Source organism: Rhodnius prolixus, unplaced genomic scaffold (genome assembly GCF_049639745.1).
Source record: "Rhodnius prolixus isolate KJV_2025 unplaced genomic scaffold, Rpr scaffold_7, whole genome shotgun sequence".
Lineage (NCBI taxonomy): Eukaryota > Metazoa > Arthropoda > Insecta > Hemiptera > Reduviidae > Rhodnius > Rhodnius prolixus.
The window spans coordinates 28,756,784-28,773,282 of NW_027411582.1; the positions used below are offsets into that span (position 1 = coordinate 28,756,784).

The 16,499-nt window shown below is 30.5% G+C and overlaps 2 protein-coding genes and 1 long non-coding RNA gene across 4 annotated transcripts in view; 1 reads left to right on the plus strand and 2 right to left on the minus strand.

The window, feature by feature from the left end:
• LOC141447307 (uncharacterized) overlaps positions 1 to 3,053 on the plus strand; it is a 36,726-nt gene extending 33,673 nt beyond the window's left edge. The window contains exon 5 of the long non-coding RNA XR_012454260.1: positions 2,699 to 3,053. This is a non-coding gene — a long non-coding RNA (uncharacterized lncRNA). The remainder of the gene's footprint in view (positions 1 to 2,698) is intronic.
• On the minus strand, positions 1,355 to 6,776 carry LOC141447305 (platelet inhibitor triplatin-2-like). Its single transcript, XM_074114733.1, has 6 exons — positions 6,647 to 6,776; positions 6,160 to 6,271; positions 4,898 to 5,031; positions 4,143 to 4,234; positions 3,552 to 3,656; positions 1,355 to 1,695 (listed from the first exon to the last, which is right to left on the minus strand). The coding sequence occupies exons 1-6, from the start codon at positions 6,652 to 6,654 to the stop codon at positions 1,544 to 1,546; spliced, it is 603 nt and encodes a 200-aa protein (XP_073970834.1). The 5' UTR covers positions 6,655 to 6,776; the 3' UTR covers positions 1,355 to 1,543.
• Positions 6,777 to 8,432: 1,656 nt separating this feature from the next.
• LOC141447304 (triafestin-1-like) lies at positions 8,433 to 14,859 on the minus strand. Of its 2 annotated transcripts, none has more exons than XM_074114731.1 (6): positions 14,819 to 14,859; positions 10,491 to 10,602; positions 10,166 to 10,296; positions 9,786 to 9,880; positions 9,037 to 9,141; positions 8,433 to 8,632 (listed from the first exon to the last, which is right to left on the minus strand). In XM_074114731.1, the coding sequence occupies exons 1-6, from the start codon at positions 14,842 to 14,844 to the stop codon at positions 8,487 to 8,489; spliced, it is 615 nt and encodes a 204-aa protein (XP_073970832.1). In that variant the 5' UTR covers positions 14,845 to 14,859; the 3' UTR covers positions 8,433 to 8,486. The 2 variants fall into 2 exon arrangements, with proteins under 2 accessions (XP_073970832.1, XP_073970833.1); XM_074114732.1 differs by lacking the exon at positions 14,819 to 14,859 and adding an exon at positions 13,056 to 13,110.
• Between the last annotated feature and the right edge of the window lie 1,640 nt (positions 14,860 to 16,499).

A 16,499-nucleotide genomic window follows, 5' to 3' on the forward strand; every position in this document is an offset into this window, starting at 1 on the left:
TCCTGTACGTTTAGTGTATACTGTTTTAGAATTCTGAATTAAGAGATGTATTTTATTCGAGGGGGGCGCGCAAAAAAAAAAGTACAACTCCGACTTTACAATTCCAAAACATTATACATACACTAAACGAAAACAATGAGAAGGTTTTCATTAATTTTTATTACATTATTTTTACAAAATGTTTTCACGATTCATTAACAAATTTTAATAACATATGTAACATATGTAATAACCATGAAACCTCTCACTCAGTCAACAAGTACTAACGTAAGTCAAGTAGAAGTCTCCATACCGTACTGATTAACCAATTTTGATGAAAGTCCGAAACCGATGAGAGGTACAATAAACATGCCTGCTGCTATGGTTAAAATCAAAGTGATTATGGTAACTATAGAAACGTGGTGGTCGTTTTTTGCTGACTCAGTCCTACATAGATCCGTATTTGGCCACGTACGAATTTGTCAAGTTTCATGCACCGATAAGGAGTTCATTTGTTAGAATTGCTGTCGCCTTTTTCAATAATGTTTACCGTATTACGAGCTCACGATAAAGATTACTAAGTTATGATGGAATCTCGCTGTGTATTGCATGAACATTATGAAATTGGGCCTACAGCTGCAAACGGACTTCAAAATAAAGCAAGTTATTAAAAGTAAAATTTCTGGGAAAAGAAATTTTAATGAAACTGTAATATATTTATGTATTTTTATTAATTAATTTTTATTGGAGGTGCAAGTTATTACTATACTTTAATAAGAAACATTTATTGCTTTATTTTATGGTAGTAATAAACAGTAAATCGTTCGAAGTACTGTGAAATAAAACTGTTCTTGGAAATATTAAAGCCCAGATATTTCTGTGGTACTTCAATTGTTAACCCAGCTTAAAACTGTTTAAACTGATGAATATAAATGACCAGTCCCTATTGATCCACATTACAATTTACACCTATCAAAGTGCATTCAATTTTAAGAAGAATTATATTTGGCAATCAACAATTATTTATTGCAGTTTCATTAATCAATTTAAAATCATTAATCGCTTTAACCGTCCAGCTGGGCCAATAAAAGTGGAATCTATAGCCACGGTTAATTCAAGAGATTCATTTGCTTTCGCTGTTAAATATTTTTATCCATTAAAAAATACAAAATAATAATAATAATAATGAATGAAGATTAGAATGCGATTTTAGGTTTTCATTAACATACATAACAATATCACAATGCTTTAAAGATTTAAAGTAAAAATAATGAAGCAAAGTAAAACAGTAATAAATTTGAAGTAAATTTAATGATGTCAATTTGAAGATGTTAGAATTTTGAAAATTTCTGTGGGATTATGAATAAACATCAGATTTTTGCTTTTACAATTGTTTAATGTAAAATTACATTAGTGAACGTGTTAAGCGATCTCATTATTATTATTTTCTGGGTTTTAAGCAATAACATAATAAGATTCCAAAATTGAAGCATAAATAGAAAACAATTGATTAAAAAAAAACTCTTAAATTGTTGTTTTTATTAACAATATTATTTTTCATTATTTAATTGCTTACAGTGCTAGGATGGTCTTTGCAGTGAACATTTTTTCTTGAAGTGAATGTACTCAAATCTAATCCATGTTTCTTTAATGTTTCTGCAATTTTTGGATCAGTTGGTTCCCCATTTTTATCACGATTTAGTACTAAAAAGTTGCCTGTGGAAAAATGTATAAAATTAAATTAAACAGTTTTTTGATTATAAATCCAAATGTTCTTTAACAACTGATGTTTTATTTTTGTGTTTTTGAGTTACAATACCGATGCAGGAGTGTAAACGCTTTTGCGTTTTTACAGATTTTATTATTGTTATTTTATTTACTAATTTTCAAGTATTATCTCACGTCCAAGGTACTATTGTCATTCTTGAATTTCTCTCATTTGGCGAGGAATACAATTTTGTTGGTTGGGTTTTAGATTTTTAATTCTTAGGTCACTGGCGCCTGAAGCCGTCTTCAGTGCACTTCTGATCTTGCGCCCAGCGTCCACCATCTTTTCCTTCAGCTCAAAAATTACTAGCCAACCTCTTAACAATGCAAAGAAACTGTTTGCTGTAGGCGGTGGACTTTCATACAGAGGATTTAAAAAAAGCTGAATTCTACTTTTTTAAAAAGCGTTTGAAACAAAACGATGACTGTTTAAAAAAAAATATTGATCTACGCATTTCGATCAATATTAAAATTATTCACTTTCTCATTCATTCTGTTTTTTTGGGTTCCAATAAGTAGAAATTATTATGAAAAATCTAGGTAATCACAATTATTTAAGAAAGAAGTGTGGGCACAATGGTAGACTTCGCTTTTTCTGTACACCAGTACAGAACAGTTATATCGCCGTGCGTTTTGTCAAAAGTAATTTTTTAATTTTGTTGCAAAAGATTAAGACCAATTTTACGCTAATACTTCTTATAAATCACTATCTTTAAATGCCAGGGCGGGTGTGAGCTAGCGCTCGGGGACCGCGTTTTGAGCCTACATAATTAATTATTTTCTACTACAAAATTATTCTCTTCAAATGATGAAGGTTTTATGGCAGCTTCTTAATTTAATTAAAGTCACAATGATAGAAGTTTTTGCCTTCATTGAAGGGTGACTCAAAGAACTTCTAAAGGAAACTGACTTGACGTCAACAACCCTTGCAAATGATTTTTTTTTTTTACAGAATAGGCGATAGATCTTTCACTGGAAGACGAAATACAGACGCTAAAACGAAATGGTTTTAGAGTGAACCCTGTACCCACTCTTCTGTCGAAATGACGTCTGCTGGAGTAGTTTCCGATAAATTTGCGGAAAAATAAAGCCTTTTGGAAATTAGAAATTCTGGAATCACCATTATTTATTAAGAAGAGTTTAGTATAGGTATATTAAAGAATCTATAGCGTATAGAATGATTTTAGTGGCAAATTTCAATTGTTAAATATTATTACCAACCCATGCCATTGATGATGTAACTTTGATTATTATTATTATTATTATTTATTTATTTATTTATTTTTTAAGCGCATCAACAGCTGAGGTTATTAGCGCTCGGAGCTTTTTTCAGTGCACTGCCGGCCTCCGGTCAGTGTTCTCTCGTTACAGTCAACACTGTCCATCACCGGACAGTGAGCTGTAAGAAGCTCCTAGGAAGAGAAAATCTAAGGGTTAGCAGCTGGATTCGAACCCGGGACCTCCACGTGGGAATCGAGTACGCTAACCACATAGCTAACGCCTCCCCTTATTATTGTTATTATTATTATTACTAACTAGTTCTTTCCTTTAGAGCCTGATTCCCATTTCTTAAATTGAAAAGATTTGTATTTATTTATCTATTTATTAATAATATTAAAAGCTTTGAAAATGTTTTCCCTTTAAAATGTTAGCCACAATTTCCTAACAGACGATCGTTATTCAAGTCAGTATTCATACTATTCGAATGTTCAATTTTTATTTTTTATAAATGTGATAACAATAAAGTATGTTTTCTATCTCTAAAAGTTTTGATAGCTAAAAGAAATTTATCTTAAATCACTTACCATAGTTTTTGCCTTCTAATTTACCGCAGACGTACAGTACTGTAAAATGTTCGTAATCAGTTTCTAACACTGTTGCTGTCAGTTGAAATTCATTAACTTTGCCATCTGTAAGAAAGAATTCATTTAACCATGACCTTAGTTTTCAATAACACCTCACATGATTATATATACATATATATTGAAACTGCGACATTGACCCATAATTAATTCTATCGGTAAATAAATAAATAATTGCGTTTAAAAATTCGTGACTTCAAATTGTAAATTTATTTGTGACTATTTAGAGAATTCAACCAATAAGGGACCAAGACTTTGACTCTCTGAAACAAAAATTTTGGGGCAACAGTCAAGATTCTTCAACGTTTTGACCTTTATTTGCACCTATGTACTTTTAGCTTTTTACTCAGGAATTTGCTATAAATTAAACCTTAGCATGTTTTACTAAATAGCCTAAACTGGGTAAAAGCAGCTTTTTGTCACTTACTAGGAGTAAGGGGCTCTTAATTAAGCGAGCGAATTTTCAGGATAGTCTAGCGTACGCTACCCACCAATCGTCCTGGCTGCAACTGTATAACAAAGAAATGTACTCACCTTTCGTGGATTTACAGTTCAAAACACTGGTTCCATCTTTTACGTCCTTTAAGTTGGTAGTACATTCCAACAGATAAAATTGTTGGGTTGCCCTGCAAATAGTGTGAGTGTGTTAAATAAATATGTAGATAAATATATTTTAGTGACTGATTCATTAATCATGGAGAAGATAGATTATTGCCAACCTCAGTCATAATTTTTTGTACTTGTATTAGTACCAAGCTTTCGACCAAGAGCGTAGAAAAGTTGTAATAATTTATATAATTCATTTCTATTGAAATTTTACTGAATATAAATGAATTGTGACTTATCGCATTGTTTTAACGTCAAACCTACGGTTGCAAATTACTTGAGGAATGTAAACCAATTTCAATTCTCGAAAATAGACATTACTTTACTTTTTTACTTTACAAAACAATTTTATGTAGTTAATAGTTAGCTAAAATTATGGTAGTTGGGTAGGATTTAGAATAAAATAAGAAGGAGCGATTCTGGCGAACAATAAGCAAGAATTGTGATCATTGAAACGGCGAACCGCAATCAATTCCTCTTTTCACCAATAACAAGTTTAGCGTTCTCATGATTACCACACTCTCTTGGGAATGCATTGAGATTTAGAGCTCAAGCTGTAGAAGATCTACAAGTTGATTGAGGACCCTTAAGAAGACCTTTTGGGGGTGGGATTAGGTTTAGGGCTTAATAACCTTAGGGTCATCCCAAACTATTATTAGAGATATTATTATGTAATGACTTACTTATCGGAATATGCATAAATATTATGGATTACAGAGCCATCTTCAAGTACTTCATTTTTGCTTTCTCGACAGACATCAGTTGGGGAACTTGGAGTTTTTTGTGCAAGTGTAAGATACCATTTTCCGTGGAAGTACTGTAAACAGTGACAATAAACAAATATTTGCAAATAAAAAATAACAGATACTTACCAAATTTTGTTTATTTTTAGAAATTCAATTTATGAAAACTTTTTATTATTATCTTCATAGGACCGCAAAAACATAACAAAATATTAATGGGAGTATAAAAGTCTCGTGTTTGAGAATTAGACAACTCGTCATTCGTACCTTTAAATTTATTGAAATTCTACTCATTTAACATTGATTAACAACAATGCAGATGGTCGTTCTTTAAGCGGTGATAATCTCCTGCTGTCAAAAGTGATAATGTTATCTCTTATTCCCGATCTATTACTTGGTGAACATAAACGATTTGATTTTTAAGTATTTATTTATATTTTTATAATTTTGATTAGAGTCTACTTCTTTAAAATAAGTAAATAAATAAATACATAATTTTTTGAATTAAAAATGCTTAAGGTGTGCGTTAGAATACGTTTACACTTAATTCAATCTTGTTAATTAAACTGTTTACTTTCGAAAAGTGCGTTTTCATGCCATGTAGCGGCAATCTTTATATCTACTATTTTATATTAGTTCTAAAAAGGTATCGCATAGGTACGCATAGGTATTCTTCTGCTTTGTAACGAGATTATAGCGATAATTTAAATTTACTAAGTGGAGTCATCGTTGGAAGTATTCAGTATACCCTTGGCCCGAGAAATTGATTTTTAAACGCCTGAGATTATTTTAGTTCAGATATCAAAAACAAAAAACTGCAATATACTGAAACTTAATATTTTGAATTTAAGGAGTCAATGTCTAAGGTCATTGGCGCCCAGGGGCCTTCTTTATTACCAGTAGCCAGACAGAGTTCTCTTGCTACACCATCATCAAACAGGGAATGGTAGAAAGACTCCTAGAAAGAAAAAGGTCTAGGGTAAAGAACTAGGAGTACGGTATAATTCCAGATGGAATTAAACTCCAGACTTCGGCTTCCAAGTTCTGCTGAGATAATCATTTTCTCTATTCTTCGTTATTGTAATATCATTTTTGAATTCAGGACTTCGATTTCCTAGGCCTATTGGGTTAACCATTTAGCATTCTTCTTTATTGGAGTACATAATTTAGTATATACTGGTTTTAATTGAAATTCAATTTACCTTATTTGGTTCATATGTTTCTTTACCAACTACACTTTGACATCCTGATTCGTCGGGAACTGTCGCTGCTGAGGCCAGTGCCAATATCGCTACAAATGTCAGTGAAAATATTCTGCAAAAAATTAAGATACTCTTTTTGATAAATCTCATCATTTATTATCAGCGTGTGTTATAAAAGTGATAATACAAAATATTTTACATTTATATTTAGAAAATATAATGATCTTAAAGGATCATTTTATTTACAATAATTATCTAAAATGATTTTTTTAAAATCCATTTGTGATAATAGATAAATGATATATAATTGATATGTGTTAATAGTTAGTTGTTTGCCAATATTTCAAAATGTAGCTTAAATTATTATTTTTCTTTAAAAAAATAAAAATCTTCCCGTATTAATTGGTAACTTTATTGTTTTATGTTAATGGCCAAAACATGTTAAACTTAATCTATTTCTTAAAAATATTCTACACGTTATACTTACATCTTCATGCTGCTGTTCGTAAGATAACACTGATTTCATTTCTTTAACTACGATTGAATTTATACACAGTTCTTATCATCTTAATTAAAAATCAAATTAGTTCAATTAGTTCAAATTAGAATCAAATTCTCAGTTTTATTTATCTTATTTTTTTGTGATATTCTTAACTAATGTAATGATTGCATGATGTTTTATGGGTGGTTGACTTCTGTGGGCCTGATGTCAATATTACTTACCAGACGTTTAATAGTATTCATATCTGATAGAAAGGGAAAAAAAGAATATTTTTTGATCTCTCTCTCCTTTTGGACTGTTCTTAATAAATATAAATAGTATTTGTTTCCGGGAGAAAAACATTTACTCTCTTCTTCGAATTATTTCTCTTTGAGAAATTTTAGTTAACTGTGTTTCCCTAGATGACAGTTGAAATTATAATAAAATTACTGAGTGTATTTGTATTATAATACAATTTGAAGAATCAAACAAATCAACCAGGTACTTGTTTCGATTATTCTTAAGCACTGGGAGAACCAATTAGAGGGAAATTAATATATTTTGTTTAATACAAATATCTAATCTCTATAAATTATTAAATCAACTCATTTGAACTAAACTTATGTTTGAACAAATAAATTATTTTCCTTATATTTAGTAGATATTTTGAGTAAAGATAGAAGTGTCATAAAAGTCACGTTTAATTGTACAACTAAGTGATTGTACGTGTTGCAATTAATCTAGAAAATAATCCATTATTTATGAAAGTGAAATACTGCTATTTTTGTAGTTGAACCTCCTTTCTCGCGGAGCTTCGTTTTCCACTTTTTTAGGCATAACTAGCAGTCAACAGCCCAATCGTTCATGCAACCTCTAGCTTTAGTGCAGTTGCATTTACCTCTAACTTTAAGTTACCTAAGTTCATCAATAGTTCTCCTAGGTTGTGGTGGTATATGATGAAGTTTAATCCAAAAGGCAGCTATTTAAAAACATTAAACTTTGACTTGTGCGCTACGTAATAAGCTAATGGAAATTCGCTTAATTCGCCTCTTCAAGTGGAGGTGAATGCCTATTACAGAATTTTATAGACAGATAAGGTATGGCTATTCATCCAACGCGAGTTGTTATAAAATTACCTAGCTGTGGTTTTCCTAAATCTGATGAAGTGGTAAAAACTTATATTTTTGGCCATTCTTACAGAGTAAGATTGCCTTCTAAGAGAAGATTGGTTAACTATGGTGGGGTGTTATCTAAAAATTATTTTCGATCTTACTAAGAAGGTTAAGCAATTGAATGGAAGTTCTCAGTTATGTACACTCTAATTTGACTCTGGGGATCACTTGGTGATGCCTCTTTTGGAGTGAATTACTGTTTTCCAAGCCGTGGTTTATGCTATTCTTTTTTTGGTTTTAGGGTATAAAAACTTGGCATTTTCTTAAATTTTCATTTACCTAAATCAAGAGTTATTTTCCAGAATATTTGTATTGTGTAAATATAATCTTTTTTTCAATTAGGGGGCATCTGTATGTTTAGTCATACTACATAGATTGCACGTAACGTTTTTTACTCCTGTCTAGTGTTAAAAATGCTAGAAGACTTTAAGAGCTAGCTACTTTTAAAGATATTCTTCTTTACTTAGTTGTGTGGGCAATCGATTGTCCAAAAAGGTTCGATTAATGATCCGACTAAAGAGAGGCGGGCACCCTAACAGAAAAGCTTCTAGGTTGAGGAAAAAATGCTGTTAAAAATAAAACTTGAGAGAAAAATGTTGAGGCTAAAGACATTCACACAATTTATTTATTTTTTAAAAATTTTTTATTAATATATTAAAGTTTGACAATTTCCTTTAAAAGTCTGGATGATCTTTACAAATAACATTTTTATTAGAAACAAATTTATCTAAGTACTGGCCATGCGTCTTTAAAGTTTCAGCAATTTTAGAATCATCTGTCACTTCGCCTCCTTTATGTCGACTTGCAACCAAAAAGTTTTCTGTTCAAACAAAAATAAAAAAATTAACTATCATTAAAATAAATAATTAAATTTGTGGGAGAAAAATGTTTAATTTTCTTGTTAAGCGTCATTTCACTGAATCATACCCCAAGTCACTACAGTCAAAGTTTTTTTCACAGTTTTTCTTAACTTTTCCATTTTCCCAATTATTATTTGCAATAATTTCTTGGTTTACATGACACACCTTCCCTTAATCACGTTTTAAGTATTTTTAGCCCCACCATTAGTGGAAACTGTTGTGATACTAATTAAAAAAAGGTCCGTCTATTAAAATGCTTAGTGTTACACTATTTCACTTTGAATCTCAAAGTTGATAAATAGCAAAAAATTATTTCAAGAATAGTTCGAATATTATTATTAAAAAAATTATTCTTTTCGTTCACCTTTCAAATTCTCTCCACTCTTATAACAAATATAATAAACACTGAAGTTGTTATAATCAGTTTCTAGTACTTTACCATCCATCTCGAACTTTATTGGTTCGCCACCTGAAATTAAATATTAATTATTTAATTAAATATTCTAATATGCTTAGAATAGAAATTACTAGTATAAAATATCAGTAATTTCATTATTTTAAGGTTTTTGAGCATTCCGCTTAATAAACTATTAATACAATAGTTATCAAAGCGATATCAGGTTAAAGACAATTTTTAAAAGGAATTTTTTTTGTAAAAGATAAAATTTGTTGTATCCGAACAAAATGATTAATTTCAAAGTAGAAAGGAGAATTAGCCTTTACTCGAAAACTTTATATCATAAAACTTAATCACAAACAAGATTCTAACAGTTACCAATCAATAATAGATACTATTTTTCGAGGAATCTTAGTAACTGTTAACTAATAACTAGTTATTTTTGTAAATAATGCTACAGATATTAAGTTATCTCATGATTGTAATGCTAATTCCAAACTTGTAACTAATTATATTATATAACTAGTTTTAAGTTAAATTAGATTAAGACAATTTCTATTTATTTGTAGCCCTGATGATGAACTAAATACAGTTCAAAACGTTGTCAAAAATAAATTTTTCTTTTAATAACTGATCCAAACTCAGGTTACTTTAAAATGTAGTAGTAATTAAACTTATTTTAATTCATGAAAACACATTGAATAATGCTTATTAACCTTCATTTCCAGATTGTTCACAGTGAAACGAAACTATTGCTCCCCCACTTTTCAAAGTGCCATTGCAGTTGACATGGAAGAAATCTGTACCTTTCCTGCAAAATAAGGTTAAAAAAAAAAACTTATGTATAATATTAATCAACAAAACGGCCTTAACTGCTTTGATAAAGGCAACATTTGGCTAAACGTTGACAATAATAATTTGATTTTTAAAAACAAAAATATTTGACAGAACCTCTATGTTAAAGCAGAAAACGGTTGCTATAATTTTCTGAGCTATTTAATCTTACAGAGATCTTTTACTTGAAAAATATTACCAGCAAAATTTGTATAATAATATGTGCTATGTGTACTACTAATTAAGTAATAAATATTCTTACCCACTTTCCGTGTAACCGTAGGTTTTCTTTTGAACAGAGCCATCAGATAGTGTGTCTAATTTGCTCACGCGACATATTCCAGTAGGATCTGCGTACTTTATATAACTCAAATACCACACTCCTTTAAAATACTAAATTCAAAGAAAAGAAAAAAAAATTACTAGAGCTCATCAAATATTTACTATTTTGTTACCCTAATCGACAAAAAATTGCACTCAACCCTAAATCATTCAAGTTTCTTTAATATTTTTCTAATAATAATTAATTTCTTCAGATTTAGATATTGTAAACAAAATATATATAAGGCAATTTATCTTTCACATACATTTTGAGGCTCGAAGTTAGCTTTAGCTGTTAAGTTCAAGCATTCTTGGACTGTTGGTGGTTGTTCAGCAAATGCGAACGCTATTGTTCCCAGAATAATTAGTACGGTGTTCCTGTAAATAGAAATAATTTCATTTTATTTAGGTTCTACACTGAAGTCCAGCTGGCTGCTCTTTCCAAATGCCTCAAAACAGTTTGTTTCACTCTTCTGTGATTGATAGCAATAGAGATTCACCCCTAGTTAATGTTGCCTCTTAATTAAATCAGAGGAAAAATAGAAATCCGAAGTATTAATGTGTGAAGGTTATGTTGTGTACATTTTACAAGAAGGATTAACAAAGTTTTATCTACCTTACCAATTTTTTAAGTAATTAAACTGGCTTCTCTATTAGGTTATCTCAAAAGAAATTTTGTAATCTTTTGAGAAATAATTTAACAGTTAAATAACCCTCGGCATGCACTTTAAAAGCGGTATGGACGAGATGAAATTCGAAAATCTGCTATTGCAAGAAGTAAGTTCTCTCAGATTTTGTTTGTATTGAACACTAATTTTTTTTTCGGTGGATAAGTGTAACCTATTGTTATTTTTCAAAGAAAATAATTTATGTCAAATTTACATTACCTTCTAAAGCAGAAAGTTCTGACTTTGCGTTTGATGCACTTAATCGACCCATAAGTAATACGAGTATTAATTTAAAATACTTAAGTCTCTGTTCACAAAAAGGTCCATTAATGGTCTATTTGAAACTTTTCGTAAGACCATTTATTTTGGAAAGTGCTGGAAGAACTGTTATATTCATTTTCCCTCTCAATGAAAATATATTTAATATCAAAAACATTATTTTATAAATTCCAAGCTTAAAAAAGCTAAGTTAAGAAAATTTTAACCAAATAAAGAAGGCTGGAAAATTTGTATACTAATACATTGGTGTTATATTATTGGCCAGTGTATTAGTGCATAGTGCTGGACTGAGTAAATAAGTGCATTCGGTAATCTTACCCATGAAAAAAGGTTCGCCTGTTAAAAAGCTATGTAATAATAGTTAATTTCAACGTTAATTGTCCTTTCATAAAATCTTAAGATTGAATTTGCTTTTATGATAAAGAATTATAACTGGAATTAGATATGAGAATATCAAACTGGAATTTGTAATTGATATTATTGTTTACATTTAATAATCTTACTCACTTTTATCACAAAAAGTCATAACTTTGTTATATTAAAAGAAAAAAAAAATGTGTCTAGTTAAAGTTGATAATAAAATAATGCTGTGGTAGTTTTCTTAACAATCAACATGAACTGATCAAATAAGGTTAAAGATCAATACGTGAAGGTTGAATGCAATCTTTATTTTATTTATTTATTTATTTTTTTTGTATCTAATAAATATTTAATAATAAATGCTGATTATGTATTTTTTATAATAGTAATAATGTAAATAGCATTATATGAATCTGATGTGAGTCACTCACTAGACGTATTTTTTGAGCAGATCTTAAGTTCTGATTTTGGATTTAAAGATTTTGTAAATTTTTTCAGAATTAATTAAAAAGTCGGTATTAAATTATATCAGAATTTTAACATTGCTTCTGGGTATATTTTCGGATCTATAGATATCCCTCAGTTAACCAAAGTTAACCATTCGCTCAAATCTCACGCGCGATGTTATTGCTGTCAATAAGGCACAAAACGAAGAGCGTTCCATTAGCCAAAACGAAATGGCATTTTTACACCTAGTTTGAGAACATTTCTCTATGCTAGAACACTAAGAATTGAGCACTTGTAGCGGTGTCTCTTACTCAATAGAGAAATAGTTGCAATTACCACCATTGTCCCAGACCCAACAAGCAAAAATGTCTTCTAGTGTGCAGTACACCCAGCCACCAGGCCGATAATAACTCCTTGTTTAAGTAGATCCGACGAAAATTTTGACGAGCATTCTTGAATGAACTTATTCGCTTGTCTTTGGGCCAGAAAGTTATTGGGGAAGAAGTTGAGAATCCATGACCTGGAGACTGATTTTGCCAGAGTTCTGGTTACACAACTCAAAGGTTTGGTAGAACATAAACGACCAGTTCATCTCTCTTGTCATAGCTTACAAGACCTGCCTGCTATGGTTCCCAGAATAGACAGCCGTATTGAAGCTGCTACGTCAGTGGGACAGTGGCCCATTCAGTATACGGTCTCACATAGGCCTAATTTTTGTATATATATCTATATACTTTCTCTGAGCTTCCCCCAAAACAAGAAGAGCCCTCTCCTTATAATTTAAAACCAGTAAAATTTTGCAAAACAATGATTATTATACTCTCTGTTATAATATTCAGTTCAATTTAGAAACAATTTACGTAATAGCATTAGGTTCTCATTTTTTGTAATTTATTTTTATTTATTTTTTACCTAAACTGTGAGCTAAATGGTTAAAAAATAGTCTTAATTTACCAGAATTTAATGTATGTCTAGTACTCGGTTATTTATTGACAATGTTTTTCAATTTTTTTAAGAGAAGCAAAAAAATAGAAAGTAAAAATCTAAAACGAGAGAAAAATACGAGGTCCTACTTACATGGTTAATTTGGTTTCCTTAAATTTACTAAATTCTTATTGGAATCACACCATTTATATCTTTTCTCCCTCTACTTTATTTTTTCTATCTCAGCAGTCTATCTTAATATTAATTTTTATTAAATATCCAGTGATAGATAATGTTTGTCCAAAGGCTGGCAGTGTAATGAGATAAGTGCAGGCGCCAACGAAGTTCAAACGCGACTTTAAAAATGAAAAGACAAAAAGGGTCATAGTTGTTGTGGTGTACCTTAGAATCACATTCATTAAAAAAAAAAAAATTAATGCGGAACGTGTTCTCATTACAAAATTCTACAATCTCGATCTAGATCTATCATTTAAAAAAAACCAACGTTGCAAATAGTGATTACGGATAATGTCCTTTGGGAAAATGAATTAGCCATTTTCTCAGGGGGTGTCTATATCAAATTCTTATTTACACTGAAATGGTCAAGTGGTTCAACCTCTTGGGTTTTACCGCTATCTAGAGCCTACACGGTTTTTGACTTTGAAGGACTAATACTATAGTCAGGAAATACAAATAAACTTTGGTGGATAGAATAGTTGCACGTTAAATCCAGCAATTTTGAAGTTCCATGATTGTTTTTTGTTTGTATTTTCATTTATTTACTTTTACTTGCCCAATGCATTTTTTGGTCCCAAAGTGTTTGGGTAGAAAAGAGTTTCCCTCCTCAGTGACGTATAATATTGATAAATTTATTTTGTTTAGGTGCTACCACAAGGATTAGACAGGAAGATCTCGTACAAAATCAACATGCCGGAAGGACATATACACAGAATCGATTTATAAGTTCGGAGATAATCCGAAAACCATTTAAGATCTTCTTTATACGAAATATAAATGTGAATTGTAATGAAAACGTTGGTAATAATAAAAATATTGCCCATACGGACGTTAGCAGTTGTAATTGTAAAGGAGCATTAGTAGTTCGCCATGTGAGGAATGATGTCTATAAAGGAGAGGACACTATCCACGGCTGGCGATGCACTTTCGATGATCCAAACGCAATTGACGAAAGTTAAATATTATTTTACATTAATATAAATTTGAACATTAGGGATCATCTTTTTTAATGCCCATTTTAATTTTAAAATAAAATTTTTAGAAGTGGATCCGTACGAGGATTAATATTTAAGAGATCTTTTCGAGTTAGCAGCTAACCGTTTGGCCGTCTACCGGATTCGGTTGACCGCACTTCTTCAATGTGTAATATCTTTGTGCACACGAAGTATTGAATCAGGATCTTGCTAAAAATACTTGCCAGTTTATATTTACTGTGTAATTATTTTTTATTCATGTAAGCGCATCATCTGAATTTGTTAGCTGCTAGAGCTCTTTTTAGTGCACTGCCTGCCTGTGTTCAGTGTCCTCTCGAAGTGGACTATGGACCCCAAACCGGAAATAGTTACTAGATCAGTTAATTACTTACGCTATTCACTGTTGTGTATAATCAAACAATCTCATAACTGTAAAAGAAACATTCGATCTTTGGGAATTACTTGGAGGATTAGCAAACTGGCAGAACTCTAAATTCGCATCATAGTCTACAGATTTAAGTCAAATCGTGCATCCCTGTTTCTTTTTCTTCTTCTAAAGAGCTCAAATATTACCAAGTAGACTTCTGTTTAAAACGAGAGAACACTGAGAAAATTACTTCCTTCAATGATCATTCCAAGGTAGTTCATTGATTCCAACAAAAGACGCAAACTTCAACCTGTTAGCATAGTAATTCAGGTTCATACCAACTTCCAGGAAGTATGCAGGCCATAACTTCAATGAATAGACGGCATTAAGTTTTTCAAACGTGTTTATTCTGCGGGATTCCATCTACAAAAGTTAAACATTGACATTATACAACTTGCCACTAAATATAAACCTATAATATGCTCTAACTCTACAAGTAATATATGATACAATCATTTGAGTGCCATCTTTAGCATTAGTATCTTTTTTCTCGCCACTATACGGACGAATGTACAGCAAATGTAGAGCTTTATTAACTTTTAATTTACGACAAAATGCACCGAAAGTTGCAGAATTATTTAGTAAATCCGGAGCATCAATAGTATTAGCCTTAGGATTCCACTTAATCCTAATCCTTGTACGAGGCGTAACAGTTCTCCTTTTATATACATTAGTAGCCGTGTAACCCATATCAACGGTTTTCGGTATTGAAAACGATGTTTGTGTAATATCATTCTGAGTATAAGCATTATTGTAAAAGTACTCAAATACTTTCTGTCCAGTTGCAGAAAAATCATTAATAGTAATATCTTTAGGGAAATGATAACTTCCAACTTGAAGATTTTCTTCATTATATTTAGTATTATAATTACCACTTAATTTATCAAACTCGCCCTTTGACTGTTCTGTATTAAAATGACGAATATGATGAATATCAAAGCAATCAATAATCCAAAGAACGCTCAAAACGCTTTACCGTACAATTTAGACAAAGCACCAATAGTATCTGTATTTGACTGTAATAATTGCATTTAGAAGTAAGGAAAAAATTGTTAAACGCTTAAAACTTGTTTGTTGTTTTAATTACAGTTATGTGCATATTTAGTTTGTTTGTTTGTTTCTTCAACATCTTTAAGATTTGTTTTCTTTTTTTTTTTTACAAGCAGAGTTTGTTCTTTGAACAAATTTTTTACTTTGAAAATAATCATTTTGCTTAATACTCTCCTCGTTGTGTCTTGATTTTATCCCGGTTTTGTACAAACATATATTCTGTAAAAAATAAATATATCAATGAATAATTATAATTGATAATTTTTAATTTAATGAAATTTTAATACCATAACCAAAAATAATACTCCAACGAATAAAATTATCAACTGGTACCTACATAATCCAGGACAAAATATTAAGAGTATTAACAAAATGTGCTAAATTTAATCTATTAAAATTTTTGTGCCTTCCATTTGAGAATATTTTGAACTTAAGATACTAAATCATTATATGTCTTCATTAAAAAAAAAAAATTAAAAATCGAAGTAACATGTTTGAAAGGAAAACACATCATGATTTAAACATACTTCTCGGATACTGATTGAGAAATAGATAAAACATATGTGGAATAAGAAATTAAGATAACCAAAAAGTTTTACTTTCCCTTAATCTCAAATTTTTCTAAACTCCCAGTTTGCTGTTATACTCCATGGTAGTATACAAAACTATAGATTATTCTATAGTAATTCTATAGTAAATGGTAATTTGTGTAAATTTTAGAATGTTCTTAATAAATCTTTTCTTCTTTCAATTTAGCTTAGCTTAAATACTAATTTAAACAAAATTCTTTATTATCATCAATACGTTTTTCTTTAATCGAAGAGCATACATATATAAAAGCAGTTTCCATAACTGACATGTATTCTTGAAAATTGCTAGCCACAGTACTTCTTTTTTTCCTCGCTCCAT